Below are 25192 nucleotides of genomic sequence, written 5' to 3' on the forward strand. Positions count from 1 at the left end.
CACTGTGTGTACACTGTGTGTGTATACTGTGTGTGCACACACAGTGTACACACAGTGACACAGTGACGCACACACAGTGACAGTGTACACACACAGTGACACACACACAGTGACACACACTGTATACACACAGTGTACACACACACAGTGTATACACACAGTGTACACACACAGTGTATACAAACAGTGTACACACAGTGTACACACACACAGTGTACATACACAGTGTGCACACACAGTGTATACACACAGTGTACACACACAATGTACACACACACAGTGTACACACACAGTGTACACATACACAGTGTATACACAGTGTATACACAGTGTAAACACACACACACAGGGTATACACAGTGTACACACACAGTGTACACACGGTGTACATACAGTGTATACACCCAGTGTACACACACAGGGTACACACAGTGTATATATACACACACACAGTGTACACACAGTGACACACAGGGTATACACAGTGTACACACACAGTGTATACAGTGTACACACACACAGTGTACACACACAATGTACACACACAATGTACACACACACAGTGTACACACACTGTACACACACAGTGTACACATACGCAGTGTACACACACAGTGTACACACACTGTACACACACGCAGTGTATACATACGCAGTGTACACACACACAGTGTATACACATAGTGTACACACACACAGTGTACACACACAGTGTCTGTACACAGTGTACACACACATAGTGTACACACACAATGTACACAATGTACACACAGTGTCTGTACACAGTGTACACACACATAGTGTACACACACAATGTACACAATGTACACACAGTGTACACACACAGTGTACACACACACAGTGTATACACATAGTGTACACACACAGCGTACACACGCAGTGTACACACACAGTGTATACACATAGTGTACACACACAGTTCCGGCATCGGCGCATCCACACCACATCATGGATGCATGCCGGGTCCAAGCAAGAACATCTGCTGGACTACATAGTGACGGAACAGCGAATGCGAGCCCATGTCCTTGACACCAGGACGGACCGTGGAGCTTATCTGCCCACTGACCATCGACTTGTCATCTGTAAGATGCACCTGCAATTCTTCCACTCCGGTGGTGGGTGTACACCCAGGACCCCATTCAAACCCTTAGTGGCATGGTCTCAGCTAGCTGATGAAAGTTACAAACGAGAATTTCATCATCGCTTGTGGCTGGGATTGGCATCGTCTCCCACTCCTCTTGATGTCGAGGGGAAATGGGTGAGGTTTAGGACTGTAGCTCATGTAGTTGCAATGGCTGCTTTGGGTACACGGTCCAGACCTCCCCAGAGACCCTGGCTGACAAGAGGAGGTGTTCAAGCTGGCTGAGAAAAATCGACAGGCCCACTCTCATCGGCTACAGCGTCCCACGTCGGAGAATGAGGAGGCTTACCGCAGCCTAAGCTCGGAGGTTCGGGGAGCCGTGAGGCGCTGCAAGGATGGGTGGTGGTCGCGGGTTGCTGAGGAGATGGAGTCTGCCTCAGTGGCCTGCGATTACAAATCTCTATTTAACTCCATCAAAAAAGTAACCTGCAGCGCCACACCTATTACCGTCATTAGGGGAAAGAACGGTGATCCAATATCCGACCCCCAGGAACAGGTTTGCAGATTTTCTGAGCATTCCTGAGGTCCTGGGAAAGGGGAAATCCCTCAGCCATGAAAACGTGGGACAAAGTGGGGATGACCCTGCTGAGGCTGCGGTGCCTCAAATATTGGAGGAAGTCACCCACTGTGATTGGCTGGCTGAGGTGCCATCCGTTGAGGACAGCAAGTTGGCACAGTAGGGGGCACAGGTGGTGCATCAGCCAGTCGTCTCAATCAGTCGACCCGTGGCACCTGGGTCTGCCCCGTGACCTCCTGCCAGCGGGCGTTCGACATTTCACGTGGCCTCAAGGTGCACATGGCCTGGCACAAGCGTCGTGGTGACGTCACCGCCACTTGGTGGCGAACTGCGGTTGTTGTTGTTGACAGTGGAGCTGCTGGTAGTATATTTGGAGTGTGAGTGTCTCTCGCCTCGTGGTCACGTGGATTTGTTTCTGGTTCCTCCGGTTTCCCCCCCTCCAGATTTAGAATTAACATCACGCATTTAAAATATTTAACTGCAATACATTTCCACACGATGAAGTCACTTTGTGTTGAGCTTTAATTTGTGATGGGCAGGTCGCTTGTGAAAAAAACGCTATATAGCTCAGTGGGCCTTACCTTGTACAATAAAATAGAAAAACTAGTTTATAGTTTAAGAAGAGAGATGAGTTGGATCTGTCACGTGGGTTATTTAAATAAAAAAGGTTATTCGTTTCATCAGGTCATGTGCACAGATTACAATAACATTTGGAGGGAAAAAAAAACATGCTGGCCGTTGTGACTTCACCGAAAAAGCCAAAGAGTACGTTATGGTCAAGTTTTATGAAAAATGTTTTTTTAGGATATTTGCTCTTAATGTGCTTACTTTCCCCTAGCACATTCACTGCATTGTCTTGGTGAATGCGAGGCATCGCGTGGTCATAACCCACCGGGGTATTTTCCCCTTACGCGTCAAGAGATTGACATTCTCAATGGAAATCATTTCAGGTATTCACTGAAAGTGTCAGAGCTGAATGTTCAGGATAAAACTGAACATTCGTGCTAAAGATTGGTGCCATATTGTACGATAATTGTGCAAAATGCAACCAAAACACAATTAGCACGGTTAGCTACGCACCGCTACAGTCTACATTATAGACTGTCAGTACACTCACTCAGCTTAATAACCATTGCTACAGTCAACATTATAGACTGTCAGAACACTCAACATACTTAATAACCATTACTACAGTCTACATTATAGACTGCCAGTACACTCACCATACTTAATAACCATTACTACAGTCTACATTATAGACTGTCAGTACACTCATTCAGCTTAATAGCCATTACTACAGTCTACATTATAGACTGTCAGTACACTCACCATACTTAATAACCAGGCTACAGTCTACATTATAGACTGTCAGTACACTCACTCAGCTTAATAACCATTGCTAGAGTCAACATTATAGACTGTCAGAACACTCAACATACTTAATAACCATTACTACAGTCTACATTATAGACTGCCAGTACACTCACCATACTTAATAACCATTACTACAGTCTACATTATAGACTGTCAGTACACTCATTCAGCTTAATAGCCATTACTACAGTCTACATTATAGACTGTCAGTACACTCACCATACTTAATAACCAGGCTACAGTCTACATTATAGACTGTCAGTACACTCACCATACTTAATAACCATTACTACAGTCTACATTATAGACTGTCAGTACACTCACCCAGCTGAATAACCAGGCTAGAGTCTACATTATAGACTGTCAGTACACTCACTCAGGTTAATAACCAGGCTACAGTCTACATTATAGACTGTCAGTACACTCACCATACTTAATAACCATTACTACAGTCTACATTATAGACTGTCAGTACACTCAACATACTTGATAACCATTACTACAGTCTACATTATAGACTGCCAGTACACTCACCATACTTAATAACCATTACTACAGTCTACATTATAGACTGTCAGTACACTCATTCAGCTTAATAGCCATTACTACAGTCTAGATTATAGACTGTCAGTACACTCACCATACTTAATAACCAGGCTACAGTCTACATTATAGACTGTCAGTACACTCACCATACTTAATAACCATTACTACAGTCTACATTATAGACTGCCAGTACACTCACCATACTTAATAACCATTACTACAGTCTACATTATAGACTGTCAGTACACTCACCATACTTAATAACCATTACTACAGTCTACATTATAGACTGTCAGTAAACTCACTCAGCTTAATAACCATTACTACAGTCTACATTATAGACTGTCAGTACACTCACCCAGCTGAATAACCATTACTACAGTCTACATTATAGACTGTCAGTACACTCACCATACTTAATAACCATTACTACAGTCTATATTATAGACTGTCAGTAAACTCACTCAGCTTAATAACCATTACTACAGTCTACATTATAGACTGTCAGTACACTCACCCAGCTGAATAACCAGGCTAGAGTCTACATTATAGACTGTCAGTACACTCACTCAGGTTAATAACCAGGCTACAGTCTACATTATAGACTGTCAGTACACTCACCATACTTAATAACCATTACTACAGTCTACATTATAGACTGTCAGTACACTCACCATACTTAATAACCATTACTACAGTCTACATTATAGACTGTCAGTACACTCACCATACTTAATAACCATTACTACAGTCTACATTATAGACTGTCAGTAAACTCACTCAGCTTAATAACCATTACTACAGTCTACATTATTATTCACAAATTAAATCGTTTGTATTTTGTCAATGGCCATAGCCTCAGCACTGTCCCATAGACCCAACACTGCCCATAAATTCAACAGTGCATATTTAAACTATCTGCGAATCACGGGCTGGACATTTGAGGCCACTTTTTACCTCACGTTTTCCCTCACGAGAGGCGATCTCGCACCCCTGGGGGGTCGTCATCGTCGTTAATTTCTGCTCCGAAATTAAAAAAAATTCAAATCCGCACCTCACGACTCTCAAAATGGCGCCTGGCCGACGAGGAGTCTCAAAAATTTGGCGGGAAAAAAAATCCCGCGTCACGTGGCTAGGGAGGACCAATCAGAGAGCTCCAAGCGCCTCGCCTCACAGCAGCTCCGCTCCTGCACTGATAGATCACTGCAGAAGGTCTCTCGTCTATAGTTGAATAGTGTAATAGTGTGTGTGTATCTGTGTTTATGTGTGTATGTGTGTGTATGTGTGAGTGTCTCCGTGTGTGTCTGTGTGTGTGTACGTGTGTGTCTGTGTGTGTGTCTGTGTGTGTCTCTGTGTGTGTCTGTGTGTGTCTCTGTGTGTGTGTCTGTGTGTGTCTGTCTCTGTGTGTGTACGTGTGTGTACGTATGTGTGTATCTGTGTGTGGTGTGTGTCTGTGTGTGTCTATGTGTGTACGTGTGTGTACGTGTGTGTCTCTGTGTGTGTGTCTCTGTGTGGTGTGTGTCTCTGTGTGTGATGTGTGTGTGTCTCTGTGTGGTGTGTGTCTCTGTGTGTGTCTCCGTGTGTGTCTCTGTGTGTGTCTCTGTGTGTGGTGTGTGTCTCTGTGTGCGTGTCTCTGTGTGTCTCTGTGTGTGTGTCTCTGTGTGTGATGTGTGTGTCTCTGTGTGTGATGTGTGTGTCTCCGTGTGTGATGTGTGTGTCTCTGTGTGTGTCTGTGTGTGTGTATGTGGGGAGCGGTAGTGTAGTGGTTAGCGCTACGCCGCGCTACGATTCTCTGAACCGGTCCTGGGCCTCCCCTAGGTCGACTCAGCCTCAAATGAGTACCTGGTGTGGTGGTGTGTGTAGTAAACATCACCACTGGGGGAGACAAAGGCGGTCGGGCGTGGTGCTGGCCACCCACCCCCTCGTGTGCCACAGTGCCGGCCCTTATAGGTGCTGCTACTCGCTTACAGCACTCGCCCCTACAGATTGTTAAGGCTGTACGGGGGGTCTTTGTGTGTGATATCTGTGTGTCTTGTGTGTGTGATGTGTGTGTGATGTCTGTGTGTGTCTTGTGTGTGTGTGATGTCTGTGTGTGTGTGATGTCTGTGTGTGATGTCTCTATGTGTGTCGTGTGTGTGATGTCTGTGTGTGTGTGTGATGTCTGTGTGTGTGTCGTGTGTGTGTGATGTCTTTGTGTGTGTGTGATGTCTGTGTGTGTCTTGTGTGTCTGTTGTGTGTGTGATGTCTGTGTGTGTCTTGTGTGTGATGGCTGTGTGTGTGTGATGTCTGTGTGTGTCTTGTGTGCGTCTGTGTGTGTGTGATGTGTGTGTGATGTCTGTGTGTCTTGTGTGTGTGTGTGATGGCTGTGTGTATGTGATGTCTGTGTGTGTCTTGTGTGTGTCTGTGTGTGTGATGTCTGTGTGTGATGTCTGTGTGTATGATGTGTGTGATGTCTGTGTGTGTCTTGTGTAATGTCTGTGTGTGTGTGTCTGTGTGTGTCTTGTGTGTGTGATGTCTGTGTGTGTGTCTTGTGTGTTTGTGATGTCTGTGTGTGTGTGTGATGGCTGTGTGCGTGTGATGTCTGTGTGTGTCTTGTGTGTGTCTGTGTGTGTGTGATGTGTGTGTGATGTCTGTGTGAGTCTTTTGTGTGTGTGATATCTGTGTGAGTCTTTTGTGTGTGTGTGTGATGTCTGTGTGTGCCTGTGTGTGATGTCTGTGTGTGTATTGTGTGTGTGTGATGTCTGTGTGATGTCTGTGTGTGTCTTGTGTGTGTGTGATGTCTGTGTGTGTCTTGTGTGTGTGTGTGATGTCTGTGTGTGTGTCTGACAGGTGATCCGCTCTTTTGAAATCGGATGAGGTAATCTCGCAGATCCTCATCGTTTGAGCAGCGTTAAGCCCCTCGCACAGATTTGAATATTCCCCAAGCTTCCTAATCACTGCCAGGCTCAGGCGTTAACATCTCCTAGCCACCGTGATGATGATGATGGTGGTGGAACCCACGACCTCCTGTATACCAGGCGAGGTAGTTAACATCACCTAGCCACCGTGATGATATTGATGGTGGTGGTGGAACCCACGACCTGTTGTATACCAGGCGAGGTAGTCAACATCTAGCCACCGTGATGATGATGATGGTGGAACCCACGACCTCCTGCTGTATACCAGGTGAGGTAGTCAACATCTTCTAGCCACCGTGATGATGATGATGGTGGAACCCACAACCTCCTGCTGTATACCAGGCGAGGTAGTCAACATCTCCTAGCCACCGTGATGATGATGATGATGGTGGTGGAACACACGACCTCTTGCTGTATACCAGGTGAGGTAGTCAACATCTCGCTCACCCCCAGGCTTGGTTGCAGGATGTCCACGAAGGGTCCCAAGTACTCGTTTGGCCTACTGCTGGATTCTCCTCCCCGGCGCACAAAGACCAGAGCCAAGCTACACAGCACCACCGCCTCCACCTCCGCCTCCTCGTCTTTGCTCAGCTCCACGCCCGCGGCACGCCACTCCAGGATGCAAGGTCGGAGAGAGTGCAGGAAGGCAATCAGCGGCGGAGCCAGGGGGCGGGGGGGGGGTGACAGGGTTAGACAATTGTCACCCCCGAAAAAAAATAAAAAATCGAAAAATCTGAAACATTGTGCGTGTAAGTGCACGACACTCGGTCCGGCGGACTTCGTGTAACTGCACCGTCAGAGCGTGTCGCCAAACCGATGGCGTCTGGTTCAACAAGCCTGACTCTCTAATCATCTTCTTTGGTTCTTTCGGTAAAGTCACCACCACGTAGAATGAGAATAAAATAATAAAATAAAACAATAAAATTCTCACGACGTTTCGGCCGCAACGCAGGTGGTCTTCTTCAGGCCACCTGTCGTCCCAACAGGTCTGTCCCTTTAAACCTGAAGAAGGCCACTTGTGCTGTGGCCGAAACGTCGTGAGACTTTTATTGTTTTATTATTTTATTCTCATTCTACGTGGTGACTTTACCGCAAGAACCAAAGAAGATGAATCCTTGCAGTCATGAAAGCTTTAAATCGAAATCTCTAATCATTCTTGAAGTTAACATTTGTTGAATGTCACCCCGGGCTGAAAATCCTGGCTCCGCCCCTGAGGGGGATGACGCCTCTCCGCGGATTATTTTGATGTTGATGGATTACCGTACTTTGGCTCCTCTTGCTCCATATCCTTTGGTTCTTTTGGTGAGGTCACGTGGACTGCTCCTACGTCAGCTCCTACATCGGCGGTCCACCTGCTGTGTTCGTTTCACACCTGGTGACGGTTGCTTGTGTCGCGATCCAAACGTCGTGATCCATTAAAATGTTTTCGTACCTATGTGAGTTTTTGCCGAAATAACTCAACAACATGAATTCCTGTGGTCACGACAGGTTTAAGGAACAGATTGCATCTGGCTGCTCTCCGCTCCCTGCGGAGCATTAAGGCCCCGACAAGCCCACGGCTTTCCATTCCGGGCACCGTTCTGTGATGTTGCGTCGAGCGAATGTGTGGCCCTACGCAGCCTCTCCCCCCCCTCCCTTTAGAAAATCAGCTCGCTCCCTCCGCTAGGGTCTTGTCAAAGGGGAGCACCGTTAATCCTGCCGAACAGGATTTCGCACAAGACCTCGCTGGGGTTGGTGGGCGGTGGGGGGGGGAGACGAGAGGGAGGCGTCGTTCCTCGCCAGCTGTCGAAGAATGCAAGCTCTCTCGCTTCTGTTTTTGGTGAAGCCTCTCTCTTGAACGATGTCGGCCTTCTGGTGCCATCGCGCTCCCCCCGTGCCGCGTTGTAACAGGGCCGTGAGCGCGAGGAGCCCCGAAGAAAACGGACCGCTTTAATTAAGTCTCCGTCCGCCCCCCCCCCCCCCCCCGTTTCTCTTGTTCCCAGAGTCGGGATTGGCCGACCGGAGCGGCAACGCCGACACCGCCACAACCACCAGCGGCGGCGGCAGGGCCCGCGGCGGTGGTGGCGGTGGCGGCTGCGGTGATGCTCCCACCGTGGTGATGCCAGGCTTCTCCTCCTGGGCCCAGCGGGCGCCCCTCCCCTCTTCCCGGTTCCGTGCGGCGCCAGGCGGCTCGCGGCGGCAACGCCAGCGGCATGCGCCCGGCAGCAGCAGCAGCAGGGCCACCACGTCCACCGGTAGACTCGCACAGAGACCCGTAGACTCACACAGAGACCCGTAGACTCACACAGAAACCCATAGACTCGCACAGAGACCCGTAGACTCACCACCCTTCATAGACTCACACAGAGACCCATAGACTCGCCACCCTTCATAGACTCACACAGAGACCCGTAGACTCGCACAGAGACCCATAGACTCACACAGATACCCATTGACTCACACAGAGACCCGTAGACTCACACAGAGACCCGTAGACTCACACAGAGTCCCGTAGACTCACACAGAGACCCGTAGACTCACACATAAACCCATAGACTCACACAGAGACCCGTAGACTCACACAGAAACCCATAGACTCACACAGAAACCCATAGACTCACACAGAGACCCGTAGACTCACACAGAGACCCATAGACTCACACAGAGACCCATAGACTCACACAGAAACCCATAGACTCACACAGATACCTGCAGACTCACACAGAGACCCATAGACTCACACAGAAACCCATAGACTCACACAGAGACCCACAGACTCACACAGAAACCCATAGACTCACCACCCTTCATAGACTCACACAGAGACCCGTAGACTCGCACAGAGACCCATAGACTCACACAGAGACACATAGACTCACACAGAGACCCGTAAACTCACACAGAGACCCATAGACTCACACAGAGACCCATAGACTCACCACCCTTCATAGACTCACACAGAGACCCGTAGACTCGCACAGAGACCCATAGACTCACACAGAGACCCATAGACTCACACAGAAACCCATAGACTCACACAGATACCTGTAGACTCACACAGAGACCCATAGACTCACACAGAAACCCATAGACTCACACAGAGACCCACAGACTCACACAGAAACCCATAGACTCACCACCCTTCATAGACTCACACAGAGACCCGTAGACTCGCACAGAGGCCCATAGACTCACACAGAGACACATAGACTCACACAGAGACCCGTAAACTCACACAGAGACCCATATACTCACACAGAGACCCATAGACTCACCACCCTTCATAGACTCACACAGAGACCCGTAGACTCGCACAGAGACCCGTAGACTCACACAGAGACCCATAGACTCACACAGAGACCCGTAGAATCACACAGAGACCCATAGACTCACACAGAGACCCATAGACTGACACAAAAACCCATAGACTCAGACAGAGACCCGTAGACTCACACACAGAGACCCATAGACTCACACAGAGACCCGTAGACTCACACACAGAGACCCATAGACTCACACAGAGACCCGTAGACTCACACACAGAGCCCCGTAGACTCACACAGAGACCCGTAGACTCACACAGAGACCCATAGACTCACACAGAGACCCGTAGACTCACACACAGAGCCCCGTAGACTCACACAGAGACCCGTAGACTCACACAGAGACCCGTAGACTCACCACCGTTCATCGACTCACGATAGGAGGCAGCACCCCGTCTCTCTTGTGGCCCCGCAGCGACCTCGTTCTCCACGACTGACGACGCCGACGCCGGCGACGACGACGAGGAGGAGGAGGTGGAGGCGAGGTCGGTGGTGGTGGCGTTGGCAGAGGGCCGAGGTATCGCTCGGGGCGAGGTCGGCCTGGCCAGCATCGACCTGCGCTGCCCCGAGCTGGTCCTGTGTCAGTTCCCCGACAGCCAGCCCTACGTCAAGGTCAGCCTCCTTCTCTCTCCGTGCACGAACATAAAGGGCCCCCCCCCGTGCAGTGCGTGTTATGAAGCGGGCCCTGAATTAAAAACTAAAACACGCACATTCTTCACCTGCGCGGTATAGCGATTGTCATTTTTGTCACTTGCCGTACGGCCGGATAATGCGACGCATCTCTAACCTAAGTTTGCTTGTGGCTGTGGTTGTTTTGATTTAAAGCTTTCGTGACTGCAGTAATTAATATTCTTAGCTCTTTCGGTAAAGTCGCGTTGAAGGGAAACAATAAAATAATAAAATATATATAAAACAATAAAAATTCTCACGACATTTCGACCATAACACAAACAGTCGTCATCAGGTGTGTCGGTTTGCATTTATGTATTTATTTTTAAACGGTGCATTTATTTATTTATAAAACGTTAGCACCACGGGCAGCGATTTGACAGTTTATTTAGAAGGACGAGTCCATCTATGTTCTGAAAAGAGGAGGGGGGAGACGAAAAATTAATGTATGCTGTCTGAATGCCACCGTAAGCGTGAACAATCAATTAAGACCTGAAATGGTTTATCAAATCCTTCCAATGATTGCTAAGCCAGAATCCATCTTCTCGGTTTAAATTGTCTCTGTGCTTATTATTTTATTATTTCCCTTTAACGTGACTTTACCGAAAGAGCTAAGAATATGAACCACTGCAGTCACGGAAGCTTTAAGTCAAAATTTGATGCTTTTCTTGCTCGTGTTTTTGTTGGTTTGTTGCGGTTGCACTCCGATTCAAGAGCCGGATGGCTCACAGGGCTATACCCAAAATAAACTGAAAACTGAAACTGAACCTTCAACACACTCGGCCGTTCGTAAAAGCTGAAGGGCGGTTTCGTACTCTGGTAAGAGAGCGGAATCACCGAACCGGAATTGATCGCTTGAAAGCGTTTAGCGCGGGGCCCTTGAAAGTGCGGGGCCCCGTAGCCACGTAAGTAGCTACGTGCCAATGTGTGCGTGTCGTTATTCTGACGGTATGCAGTATATATACATTGACAGGTTAGGTTAGTCTTAAACTATTAAACACTAGTTTTTTTTATTTTACCTTACCTCATGCACCTAGCTTGGCACAGCAGTCAACCCACTGCACCTGTGTCTGTCCCGTGACCTCCTCCTGGTGCACCTAGCCTGGCACAGCAGTCAACCCACTGCACCTGGGTCTGTCCCGTGACCTCCTCCTGGTGCACCTAGCCTGGCACAGCAGTCAACCCACTGCACCTGGGTCTGTCCCGTGACCTCCTCCTGGTGCACCTAGCCTGGCACAGGAGTCAACGCACTGCACGTGGGTCTGTCCCGTGACCTCCTCCTGGTGCACCTAGCCTGGCACAGGAGTCAACGCACTGCACCTGGGTCTGTCCCGTGACCTCCTCCTGGTGCACCTAGCCTGGCACAGCAGTCAACCCACTGCACCTGGGTCTGTCCCGTGACCTCCTCCTGGTGCACCTAGCCTGGCACAGCAGTCAACCCACTGCACCTGGGTCTGTCCCGTGACCTCCTCCTGGTGCACCTAGCCTGGCACAGGAGTCAACGCACTGCACCTGGGTCTGTCCCGTGAGCTCCTCCTGGTGCACCTAGCCTGGCACAGCAGTCAACCCACTGCACCTGGGTCTGTCCCGTGACCTCCTGCTGGTGCACCTAGCCTGGCACAGGAGTCAACGCACTGCACCTGGATCTGTCCCGTGACCTCCTCCTGGTGCACCTAGACTGGCACAGGAGTCAACGCACTGCACCTGGGTCTGTCCCGTGACCTCCTCCTGGTGCACCTAGCCTGGCACAGCAGTCAACCCACTGCACCTGGGTCTGTCCCGTGACCTCCTCCTGGTGCACCTAGCCTGGCACAGGAGTCAACGCACTGCACCTGGGTCTGTCCCGTGACCTCCTCCTGGTGCACCTAGCCTGGCACAGCAGTCAACCCACTGCACCTGGGTCTGTCCCGTGACCTCCTCCTGGTGCACCTAGCCTGGCACAGCAGTCAACCCACTGCACCTGGGCCTGTCCCGTGACCTCCTCCTGGTGCACCTAGCCTGGCACAGCAGTCAACCCACTGCACCTGGGTCTGTCCCGTGACCTCCTCCTGGTGCACCTAGCCTGGCACAGCAGTCAACCCACTGCACCTGGGTCTGTCCCGTGACTTCCTCCTGCTGCACCTCAGCCTGTTGTTCTCGTTGCTGGCGCTGCTGCTGCTGCTGCTTGTTCAGGCGATCACCAAGCTGCAGGTGCTACGCCCACTGGAGGTGGTGATGCCCCACACGGCCTGCAACCCAAACGCCAGCAAAATGTTCACCCTGCTGAGGGACTACTTCCCTGTGAGCACGCACGGACGGCATCGCCACTACTCACCACGCGGAGACTCCTAGACTCATCACACAGAGACTCCTAGACTCATCACACAGAGAGCCATAGACTCATCACACAGAGACCCATAGACTCATCACACAGAGAGCCATAGACTCATCACACAGAGAGCCATAGACTCATCACACAGAGACCCATAGACTCATCACACAGAGACCCATAGACTCATCACAGAGAGACCTATAGACTCAGCACACGGAGACTCCTAGACTCATCACGCAGAGACCCATAGACTCATCACATACAGACCCATAGACTCATCACACAGAGACCCATAGACTCATCACACAGAGACCCATAGACTCATCACGCAGAGACCCATAGACTCATCACACAGAGAGCCATAGACTCACCACACAGAGACCCATAGACTCACCACACAGAGACCCATAGACTCATCACGCAGAGACCCATAGACTCATCACACAGAGACCTATAGACTCATCACACAGAGACCCATAGACTCATCACACAGAGAGCCATAGACTCATCACACAGAGACTCCTAGACTCACCACACAGAGACCCATAGACTCACCACACAGAGACCCATAGACTCACCACATAGAGTCCCATAGACTCACCACGCAGAGACCCATAGACTCATCACATACAGACCTATAGACTCACCACACAGAGACCCACAGACCACACAGAGACCTATAGACTCATCACGCAGAGACCCATAGACTCATCACGCAGAGACCCATAGACTCATCACACAGAGACCCATAGACTCATCACACAGAGACCCACAGACTCATCACACAGAGACCCATAGACTCATCACATAGAGACCCATAGACTCATCACACAGAGACCCACAGACTCACCACACAGAGACCCATAGACTCACCACACAGAGACCCATAGACTCATCACACAGAGACCCACAGACGCACCACAGTGGGTGCTGCCACCTCGTGGTGAGTGCGTGTGCAGGAGGCCCACGTGACCACGGTGCTGAGGAAATACTTCAACGAGGAGCGGGGCATGGACGCCGTGCGAAGGCTCTGCGTGCCCCACATGGCCACCGTGCTCATGGACGTGCAGGGGAAGTGAGTGGGTGTGTGTGGGTGAGTGTGTGGGTGTGTGCGGGTGAGTGGGTGGGTGAGTGAGTGTGTGGGTCTATGGGTGTGTGTGTGGGTGGGTGAGTGGGTGGGTGAGTGGGTGAGTGAGTGTGTGGGTGAGTGTGTGGGTATGTGGGTGAGTTTGTGGGTGATTGTGTGGGTGAGTGTGTGGGTGAGTGTGTGGGTGAGTGTGTGGGTGAGTGTGTGGGTCTATGGGTGAGTGTGTGGGTGAGTGGGTGAGGAGCTCACCGGTGAGCTCCTCCGGCAGGTAAGGCTGCGTTGGCTGGGCCATGTAGCCTGCATGCCCAGCCACCGCATGCCCAAACAGCTTTTGTTCGGCCGCATCGAGGGGGCTAAATGGGCACGGTACGGGCTAGAGAAGAGATGGAGTGGTTAGGGTTAGGGTTACCCACTCACTCACCCACCCACCCATCCACTCACCCATCCACTCATCCACCCACTCACCCATCCACTCACCCACCCCCCTCTCACCCTCCCACTCACCCTCGCCCCTGCCCACCACCCCCAGATACTACTGCCTGGCTTCGCTGGCGGCGCTGCTGCAGTATGTGGAGTTCATCCAGGGCGTGGTGCTCGCCCCGGCCTCCGTGCGCGTCTCCTTCTGCGGCAGTGAGCGCACCGCCATGATCGACGGCACCACGTCCGCCAACCTGGAGCTGCTGCGCAACTCCCACGACCCTCGGTAGACGATGCCTCCTCCTCCTCCCTCGCTAGCGGGGATAGCCACTCCCCCTTCTGTGTGTTGGTGTGTGTGTGTTGGTGTGTGTGTTGGTGTGTGTGGTGTGTGTGTGTGGGTGTTGGTGTGGTGTGGGTGTGTGGGTGTGTGGGTGTGTGTGGTGTGTGTGGTTGTGTGTGGAGCCAGGAGATTGAATATCTACCCTCGGGGCTCCTCCAGAAACAACGAAAAACCACTACGGGTGGCCACGTGGAATGTTCGAACGCTCACTGCGGAGGAGAGGCTGCCACTCCTCTGTCGGGAGCTGGACCGGTACCGCCTGGATCTATGTGGCATTCAGGAGGTCCGGTGGACCGGCTCTGGCTCCTGCCACCATGAGGGGTGGACAGTCCTCTACTCGGGGCAGCAGACTGCCAAACAACAGGGAGTGGTTCTTCTTTTGAACAAAAGAATGAAGGGGGCGTGGGAGCGTGGCGGTGAGGTGTGGGAAGCTGTAAGCCCCAGGCTACTTTGGGCTCGCCTTCCCATCAACCCGAGGCGAGGAATGGTGGTCGTGGTTACTTATGCCCCCACCGAAGATGAACATCCGTGGAGGGATGCAGGCAAAGCCGATGAGTCAGATGCCTTCTATGACCTCCTGTCACAGGTGCTGGCTAAAGTGGCCCCTCGGGATAGAGTGGCCCCTCGGATAGGTCATGCAACCCCCATGCCCAGCCACCGCATGCCGAAACAGCTTTTGTTCGGCCGGATTGAGGGGGCTAAATGGGTGCGGCACGGGCTAGAGAAGAGATGGAGTGATGTGGTACAGGAGGACGTGGAGCTGAGTGGACTTGCCGATGACTGGTACCAGCGGTGTCAAGATCGGCCTCTGTGGAGGAGGCTCGTGAAGGATGCTACTGGGCAGTTGGAGGCAGTCGGCCTCCAACAACAACGGAGGGCGGAGTAGCGACGCTCACAACAACGAGCGGAGCGCCGGGTGGCTAAAGCACAGCAGGTTGCCACAGTAGGGGGCACAGGTGGTGCATCAGCCAGTCATCTCAGTCAGTCGACCCGTGGCACCTGGGTCTGCCCCGTGACCTCCTGCCAGCGGGTGTTCGACACTTCACGTGGCCTCAGGGTGCACATAGCCTGGCACAAGCATCGTGGTGATGTCACCGCCACTTAGTGGCGAATGGCGGTTGTTGTTGTTTTGTGGTTTGTGTTGGTGTGTGTGTGTTAGTGTGTGTGTTGGTGTGTGTTGGTGTGTGTGGGGGTGTGTGTGGGTGCGAGTGTGGTAGTGTGTGTGTGTGTTGGTGTGTGTGCGTGTATGTGTGGGTTCGAGTGTGGTATGAGTGTGTGTGGGTGTGTGTTGGTGTGTGTGTGTGTGTGACCCTCCTCCACCCGTGTGTGTGCGTGTGTGTGTGCGTGCGAGCGTGCACCCAGGAGCTCCCACTCGCTATTCGGGGTGCTCAACTACACGAGGACGCGTGGAGGAGCGCGCCGGCTCAGAGCCAACATCCACGAGCCGCTGGTGGACGAAGAGACGCTCAGAGGCCGTCTCGACTGTGTGGATGAGCTGATGCAGGAAGACAACTTCTATAGAGTGCAGGCCGGTGGGTGGGTGGGTTAGTGGGTGGGTGGCTGAGTGGGTGGGTGGGTATGTGGGTGGGCGGGTGAGTGGGTGCGTGAGTGGGTGAGTGAGTGCGTGAGTGGGTGAGTGAGTGGGTGGGTGGGTGAGTGGGTGAGTGAGTGGTTGCGTGGGTGGGTGAGTGGGTATGTGGGTGGGTGAGTGGGTGGGTGGGTGATGGGGCAGTTGTGGAGCGAGTGGAGAGTTTCCCATACCTGGGCAGTGCGCTCATGACCGGCTCCGGTTTAACAGCAAAGATCGCACTCCGAATCAGTCGAGCGGCAATGTCTTTTCATCGGTTGCGTAACGCTGTGTGGAAGTTACCTGGTCTGTCGCTCCGCACGAAGCTTCGGGTCTTCCCTCCCTTCTCTACGCTTGTGAAACGTGGACCCCCCAAATGGAACATCTTCGCCGGTTAGAAATATTTAGGCTGGCCTGCCTACGATCAATCCTGGGTTTAACCAGGCTGGATTGTGTAAGGAGCTCACAAATCCTCGAAAAATCTGGACAAAGTCCCATCGGTGAGCTCCTCCGGCAGGCAAGACTGCATTGGCTGGGCCATGTAGCCCGCATGCCCAATCACCACATGCCCAAACAGATTTTGTTCGGCCGGATCGAGGGGGCTAAACGGATGCTGCTCGTGCTAGATAAGAGATGGAGTGATGTGGTACAGGAGGACGTGGAGCTGAGTGGACTTGCCGATGACTGGTACCAGTGGTGTCAAGATCGGCCTCTGTGGAGGAGGCTCGTGAAGGACGCTACTGGGCAGTTGGAAGCAGTCGCCCTCCAACAACAACGGAGGGCGGAGGAGCGACGCTCACAACAATGAGCGGAGCGCCGGGTGGCTAAAGCACAGCAGGTTGGCACAGTAGGGGGCACAGGTGGTGCATCAGCCAGTCATCTCAGTCAGTCGACCCGTGGCACCTGGGTCTGCCCCGTGACCTCCTGCCGGTGGGCGTTCGACACTTCACGTGGCCTCAAGGTGCACATGGCCTGGCACAAGCGTCGTGGTGACGTCACCGCCACTTAGTGGCGAATGGCGGTTGTTGTTGTTGTGTATGTCTGTGTGTGTGTGTGTCTGTGTGTATATGTGTGATGTCTGTGTGTATGTGTGTGCAGCTATCAGTCAGTTTCTGGATGTAGACCACCTGCTCTCAATGCTGATTCAAATCCCTAAGACAGAGACGGTGAGATGATCACTTTAATCATCATCAGCATCACCTCGCTCAGCACCACACAGTACCCCTTCATCACGTTAAACAGGTGTGGGGAACGTCCAGCCTCTGGCCCTGCCAAGGCAACCGCAGGCGGGACTCGAAATTCAATAAATCTAGGTAGAGCAATCCTGGAAGAGCAGTTGTGAGTAGCAACAACATCGTCAATACCGGCTAACATCACCAAACGCCTCGCCAAAGAGAAGCAGTTCCAGCCCATCACATTAGGGGCGAGTTAATTAAACGTTTGACCAGATATAACGGGCTAATTTTTAAGTTGATCAATTTTGTATGGCCCGCGAATGATGTTGTAAATATCCAAATGGCCCTTGGTAGAAAAAAGGTTCCCCACCCGTGATGTAGAGAGAGAGGCTATTTAGTGATCTATTTATTTGTCTATATTTATCTCTACATGTATCTATCTATATTCGGTAAAGTCACGTAGAAGGGAAATAATATAAATATAAAAGAATAACATTTTCTTGCTGTGGTTTTCACACCTTGATGATGATTGCTCGTGTTGCAGTCGAAACTTCGTGATAATTTTATTGTTTTATATTTTTATTATTTTATAGTTTCCCTTTCTACGTGGTGACTTTACCGAAAGAACCAAGAATATTAATCCCTGCAGTCACGAAAGCTTTAAATCAAAATGTATCTATGTATCTGTCTATCCATCTACCCTGTTCCAGTTGAGAACTGCTGAGTCTAAGATCAACTACGCCATCCACCTCAAGCATGTCCTGGAGTTGGTGTCTCCACTGCAGGTTACATCGCCTGCCCAAGATCACTGTCATCACTAATTATTGTTCATCGCTATGATCACTAGTTATCATTAATCACTGTCATCACTAATTATTGTTAATCACTATCATCACTAATTATTGTTAATCACAATCATCACTAATTATTGTTAATCACTATCATCACTAATTATTGTTGATCACTGTCATCACTAATTATTATTGATCACTGTCATCACTAATTATTGTTGATCACCCATCATCACTAATTATCGCTATTCACTATCATCACTAATTATTGTTAATCACTATCATCACTAATTATTGTTAATCACTATCATCACTAATTATTATGAATCACTATCATCACTAATTATTGTTAATCACTATCATCACAAATTATTATTGATCACTGTCATCACTAATTATTGTTAATCACTATCATCACCAATTATTATTAATCACTATCATCACTAATTATTGTTAATCACTATCATCACTAATTATTGTTAATCACTATCATCACTAATTATTGTTAATCACTATCATTACTAATTATTGTTGATCACTATCATCACTAATTATTATTAATCACTATCATCCCTAATTATTATTCATCACTGTCATCACTAATTGTTGTTAATCACTATCATCACTAATTATTATTAATCACTATCATCACTAATTATCGTTAATCACTGTCATCACACATTATTATTAATCACTATCATCACTAATTATTATTAATCACTGTCATCACTAATTATTGTTAATCACTATCATCACTAATTATTGTTAATCACTGTCATCACTAATTATCGTTAATCACTATCATCACTAATTATCATTAATCACTATCATCACTAATTATTGTTAATCACTATCATCACTAATTATTATTGATCACTATCACCACTAATTATTGTTGATCACTATCATCACTAATTATCATTAATCACTATCATCACTAATTATTGTTAATCACTATCATCACTAATTATTATTGATCACTGTCATCACTAATTATTGTTGATCACCATCATCACTAATTATTATTAATCACTATCATCACTAATTATTGTTGATCACCATCATCACTAATTATTATTAATCACTATCATCACTAATTATTGTTAATCACTATCATCACTAATTATTGTTAATCGCTATCATCACTAATTATTGTTGATCACTGTCATCACTAATTATTGTTGATCACTATCATCACTAATTATTATTGATCACTGTCATCACTAATTATTGTTAATCACTATCATCACGAATTATTGTTAATCACTATCATCACTAATTATTGTTGATCACTATCATCACTAATTATTGTTGATCACTATCATCACTAATTATTATTATTAATCACTGTCATCACAAATTATTGTTAATCACTATCATCACTAATTATTGTTAATCACTATCATCACTAATTATTGTTAATCACTATCATCACTAATTATTATTAATCACTGTCATCACTAATTATCGTTAATCACTATCATCACTATCATCACTATCATTATCATTAAGCTGCCACTGGGGGTGCCCCTGGCAACAGCAGACTCACACACAGAGACAGCTGCCACTGGGGGTGCCCCTAGGCCACAGCAGACTCACACACAGAGACAGCTGCCACTGGGGGTGCCCCTAGACAACAGCAGACTCACACACAGAGACAGCTGCCACTGGGGGTGCCTCCACAACACCCACAGGTAGGGTGAGTGGCAGGTGAGGTGAGTGGTGAGGTGAGGGGTTGGTGAGGGGTGGGTGAGTGTTGAGTGAAGGGTGAGGTGAGTTGAGTGGTGAGGTGGTGCGTGGTGAGTTGGGTGGTGAGTGGTGAGGTGGTGGGTGGTGAGTTGGGTGGTGAGGTGAGTGGTGAGGTGGTGCGTGGTGAGTTGGGTGGTGAGGTGAGTGGTGAGGTGAGTAGTGAGGTGAGTGGTGAGGTGGGTGGTGAGGTGAGTGGTGAGGTGAGTGGTGAGGTGAGTGGTGAGGTGCGTGGTGAGGTGAGTGGTGAGGTGGGTGGTGAGGTGAGTGGTGAGGTGGTGAGTGGTGAGGTGAGGGGTTGGTGAGGGGTGGGTGAGTGTTGAGTGAAGGGTGAGGTGAGTTGAGTGGTGAGTAGAGTGGTGAGGTGGTGCGTGGTGAGGTGGGTGGTGGGGTGAGTGGTGAGGTGGTGAGTGGTGAGTGACAGGTGCAGGTGTCACCCTCACCTATCTCTCCCCTGCTGTGTTCCCAGCGAGCGCTCAGCCCCTGCAAGACTCCACTGCTGACAGCCTACCAGAGCTCCCTGTTGGACTGCAGGTGACGAGGAGACCAGGCTGGTGGTGGTGGGGGTGGTGGTGGGGGTGGTGGTGGTGATGGTGGTGACTGTGGTGACGGTGGTGGGGGTGATGGTGGTGGAGGAGGTGGTGGTGGTGGGGGTGTGGGTGGTGGTGGGGGTGGTGGTGGTGGGGGTGATGGTGGTGGAGGAGGTGGTGGTGGTGGGGGTGTGGGTGGTGAAGGAGGTGGTGGTGATGGTGGGGGTGGTGACGGTGGTGGTGGGGGTGGAGGTGTGGGTGGTGGTGGGGGTGATGGTGGTGACGGTGGTAGTGGTGGTGGGGGTGGTGGTGTGGGTGGTGGTGGGGGTGGTGGTGACGGTGGTGACGGTGGTGACGGTGGTGGAGGTGATTGTGGTGGTGGTAGTGGGGATGGTGGTGTGGGTGGTGGTGGTGATGGTGGTGATGGTGGTGACGGTGGTGAGGGTGATGGTGGTGATGGTGGGGGTTGTGACGGTGGCAAAAACAACCCCCTACCTCCTCGTTGGTGCCGGATGGCAACGCTGTGGTGGGCAGTGCCATGGGGGGAGGGCCTATTTAGATTTTTGGCTTTTCCCTTCATGACGTTTGTAGCCACCACAGCAGCCAATTGGGGGCTCTGGATGGGTGCGAGGGGCTGGTAACCCATCCACGTTCAATTAATTATCACCAAACCATGAATGAAAATTTTTATTAATAAGCTTGTGCCGGAGGCCCCGGGGGGATAGGCATCTATGATGTCTCCTGGCCAAACCCCATTTGGCGGAGCCAGGAGACTGAATCCTTCCGCTCGGGGCTCCTCCTTTAACAATGAAAAGCCACTACGGATGGCCTCGTAGAATGTTCGAATGCTCACTGCGGAGGAGAGGTTGCCACTTCTCTGTCGGGAGCTGGACCGGTACCGCCTGGATCTCTGTGGTAATCAGGAGGTCCGGTGGACCGGCTCTGGCTCCTGCCACCGTGAGGGGTGGACAGTCTTCTACTCAGGGGAGGAGACTACCAAACAACTGGGAGTGGCTCTTTTTCTAAACAAAATAATGAAGGGGGCGTGGGAGCGTGGTGGTGAGGTGTGGGAAGCTGTAAGCCCCAGGCTACTTTTTGAGCTCGCCTTCCCATCAACCGGAGGTGAGGAGTGGTGGTCGTGGTTAGTTATGCCCCCACCGAAGATGAACATCCGTGGAAGGATGCAGGCAAGGCTGATAAGTCAGATGCCTCCTATAACCTCCTGTCACAGGTGCTAGCTAAAGTGGACCCTCGGGATAGAGTCATCTTGTTGGGTGACTTCAATGCCCGAGTTGGTCATGATGCTGACACCTGGTCTGGAGTGATTGGAAGGCATGAGCCAGATCAGCTCAATAACAACGGCAGGAGGTTGCTAGATTCTTGTGCAGCCCATGGGCTTATAATTACCAACACGCTGTTCCGGCATCGGCGCATCCACACAACATCATGGATGCATGCCGGGTCTAAGCAAGGCCATCTACTGGATGTCATAGTGACGGAACAGCGAATGCGGGCCCATGTCCTTGACACCAGGACCTACCGTGGTACTGATCTGCCCACTGACCATCGACTAGTCATCTGTAAGATGCGCCTGCCATTCTTCCACTCCGGTGGTGGGTGTACACCCAGGACCCCATTTAAACCCATAGTGGCCTGGTCTCACTGTGGCTGGGGTTGGCATCGTCCCCCACTCCTCCTGATGTCGAGGGACAATGGGCGAGATTTAGGACTGTGGCTCATGCAGCTGCAATGGCTGCTTTGGGTACACGGTCCAGACCTCCCCAGAGACCTTGGCTGACAGTGGAGGTGCTCAGGCTGGCTGAGAAAAAGCGACAGGCCCACTCTCATAGCCTACAGCATCCCACGTCGGAGAATGAGGAGGCTTACCGTAACCTTTGCTCGGAGGTATGGAGAGCCGTGAGGTGCTTGCAAGGATGGGTGGTGGTCGCGGGTTGCTGAGGAGATGGAGTCTGCCTCAATGGCCCGCGATCACAAATCGCTCTTTAACTCCATAAAAAAATATAACCTGCAGCGCCACACCTATTACCATCATTAGGGGAAAGAACAGTGACCCAATCTCCGACCCCGAGGAACAGGTTTGCATATTTGCTGAGCATTTCTGTGAGGTCCTGGGGGAGGAAAAATCCCTCAACCTGGAAAACATCGTGGACCAAAGTGGGGATGACACTACTGAGGCTGCGGTGCCTCAAATATTGGAAGAAGTCACCCCCTGTGAGTGGCTGGCTGAGGTGCCATCTGTTGAGGAAGTACTGAAGGCAATCCAGAGTCTGAGACCAGGAAAGGCACCGGGTAGAGACGATCTCCCAAGCAAAATGCTGAGGAAGGGTGGCGTTTCTGCACAAACTGCCCTACATGACATCATAACAACAGTCTGGACCACTGGATGGGTTCTGCAGGATTGGAAGAATGTCCTGGTGGTCCCCCTCTTTAAGAAGGGGGACCGCACAGACTGTAACAACTACAGGGGTATCTCACTCCTCAGTGTGCCGGGAAAGGTCCTGGCAAGGATTATTCAACATCGCCTTGCAAGGCACGCTTAGGAGAGGCATGCGGAACCCCAATGCGGTTTCAGGAAAAGGCGTTCCTGCACATGTCATATTTTCTGTCTGTCTGCTACAGTATAGGTGTAGGGAATTCCAACAAGACCTACATCTCCGCTTTATTGACCTGGTCAAGGCCTATGACACCATCAGTAGGCCTGGGCTCTGGGTTGTTCTTCGTGCTTTCGAAGTCCCTGACCCTCTGCTCATGATCATTAAGGACCTTCATGATAGTGAGCGGGCCCAGGCAAAACTACGTGGCCGGGAGTCGGAGCCATTCCCTGTACACCTTGAGGTGCGACAGGGATGTCCTCTGGCTCCCACATTATTAAACATCTATTTTGACCACGTAGTTCGTGAAGTCTTCAGTAGCTGTACCGGAGGAATTCCCATCTGGTACAGATAGAATGGGAGGCTGATCGATGCCCGGGTGCGGTCAAGGGATGGCTCCCGATTGTTCAACTATGTAATGTATGCCGATGATCTGGGAATTGCTGCTCACTCAGAGGAGGAGTTGGAGGCACTGCTGCTGAACCTGGAGCTTGCCACTAAGAGGTGGAGCCTTACCCACTGAAACTAAGCACTTGCCTGGGTATTTTGTGCCATCGGACACTCCACCCCAACAACTTCCAATTGGTGATGGGATAGTTGTGGGGAGAGTGGAGAGTTTCCCATACCTGGGCAGTGTGCTCATGACCGGCTCCGGTTTAACAGCACTCGGATTCGGTCAAGCGGCATTATCTTTTCATCGGTTGCGTAATGCTGTGTGGAAGCTACCTGGTCTGTCGCTCCGCACTAAGCTTCAGGTCTTCTCGGCCACAGTCATTCCCTCCCTTCTCTATGCCTGTGAAACGTGGACCCCCCTAATGGAACATCTTTGCTGGTTAGAAACATTTAGGCTGGCCTGTCTACGATCCATCCTGGGTTTAACCTGGCTGGATTGTGTGAGGAGCTCACAAATCCTTGAAAGATCTGGGCAAGGTCCCATCGGTGAGCTCCTCCGGCAGGCAACACTGCGTTGGCTGGGCCATGTAGCCCGCATGCCCAGCCATCACATGCCGAAACAGCTTTTGTTCAGCCGGATCGAGGGGGCTAGAGAAGATGGAGTGACGTGGTACAGGAGGACGTGGAGCTGAGTGGACTTGCCGATGACTGGTACCAGCGGTGTCAAGATCGGCCTCTGTGGAGGAGGCTCGTGAAGGACGCTACTGGGCAGTTGGAGGCAGTCGCCCTCCAACAACAACGGAGGGCGGAGGAGCGACACTCACAACAACGAGCGGAGCGCCGCGTGGCTAAAGCACAGCGGGTTGGCACAGTAGGGGGCACAGCGGGTGCATCAGCCAGTCATCTCAGTCATCTTAGTCAGTCCCCCCCTGGCACCCGGGTCTGCCTCATGACCTTCGTGCCACTTCACATGGCCTCGAAGTGCACATGGCCTGGCACAAGCGTCGTGGTGATGTCACCGCCACTTAGTGGCGAACGGCGGTTGTCGTCGTCGTCGTTGTTGTCGGCGACGGTGGCGGCGTCGATGGCGGCGGCGACACCACAACCCCCACCGCGTCTCCTCCCCCGCTGTCCCCGTGCCAGGTTCCCTGCGATCCTGGGCAAGCTGCGCACGGTGCTGACCGACGATTTGCCCTTCCGCAAGGGCAACCTCCTCTCGGCCAGGACACGGCGCTGCCACGTCGTGCGCCCCGGCCTCAACGGCTTCCTGGACCTCACTCGGCGCATCCTCTCCGAGGCCGTCGGAGACATCGAAGGCACGGCACCGCTCACCCACCCGTAGCCCTCCCCGGCCGTCTTTGTATCTCCCTCTTCCTCTCTCTCTCTACCGCCTGCTGCTGTACGTTTGGAGTTTGCGTGTCTCTCTCATCATCGTCATCATCACGGTGGCTGCGAGATGTCAAGTACCTCGCCTGGTATGCAGGAGGTCGTGGGTTCCACCATCATCTTCCCCCCCCTCTCCTCCTTTCTCCCCCACTCTTCCCCCTCTCTCCCCTGCCCAATCTCTCTCTCTCAGAGACCAACAAACAGCTCTCCGTGATTCACAACCTGCCCACTCTCTCTCTCCCAGAGATCATCAAACAGCTCTCTGTGATTCACAACCTGCCCATTCTCTCTCTCCCAGAGATCAACAAACAGCTCTCCGTGATTCACAATCTGCCCATTCTCTCTCTCCCAGAGATCATCAAACAGCTCT

The 25192-nt window shown here is 51.0% G+C and overlaps 1 protein-coding gene across 1 annotated transcript in view; it reads left to right on the forward strand.

Moving 5' to 3' along the window:
* The first annotated feature begins 5718 nt into the window (after positions 1 to 5718).
* The window catches only part of LOC142913405 (mutS protein homolog 4-like), a 31606-nt gene continuing 12132 nt past the window's right edge, over positions 5719 to 25192 (forward strand). Inside the window, exons 1-12 of the mRNA XM_076060946.1 lie at positions 5719 to 6456; positions 6962 to 7122; positions 8479 to 8730; positions 10214 to 10410; positions 12640 to 12747; positions 13738 to 13853; positions 14395 to 14568; positions 15985 to 16154; positions 17288 to 17355; positions 18075 to 18149; positions 20371 to 20435; positions 24580 to 24757. Of these exons, the coding sequence (XP_075917061.1) occupies positions 6452 to 6456; positions 6962 to 7122; positions 8479 to 8730; positions 10214 to 10410; positions 12640 to 12747; positions 13738 to 13853; positions 14395 to 14568; positions 15985 to 16154; positions 17288 to 17355; positions 18075 to 18149; positions 20371 to 20435; positions 24580 to 24757 (1569 nt within the window). The 5' untranslated portion in view covers positions 5719 to 6451. The remainder of the gene's footprint in view (positions 6457 to 6961; positions 7123 to 8478; positions 8731 to 10213; positions 10411 to 12639; positions 12748 to 13737; positions 13854 to 14394; positions 14569 to 15984; positions 16155 to 17287; positions 17356 to 18074; positions 18150 to 20370; positions 20436 to 24579; positions 24758 to 25192) is intronic.

The sequence above is a fragment of the Petromyzon marinus genome, unplaced genomic scaffold (assembly GCF_048934315.1).
Source record: "Petromyzon marinus isolate PM22_M1 ecotype Great Lakes invasive population unplaced genomic scaffold, UKy_Petmar_22M1.pri1.0 PM_G_Scaffold_25, whole genome shotgun sequence".
NCBI classification, from domain to species: Eukaryota; Metazoa; Chordata; class Hyperoartia; order Petromyzontiformes; family Petromyzontidae; genus Petromyzon; species Petromyzon marinus.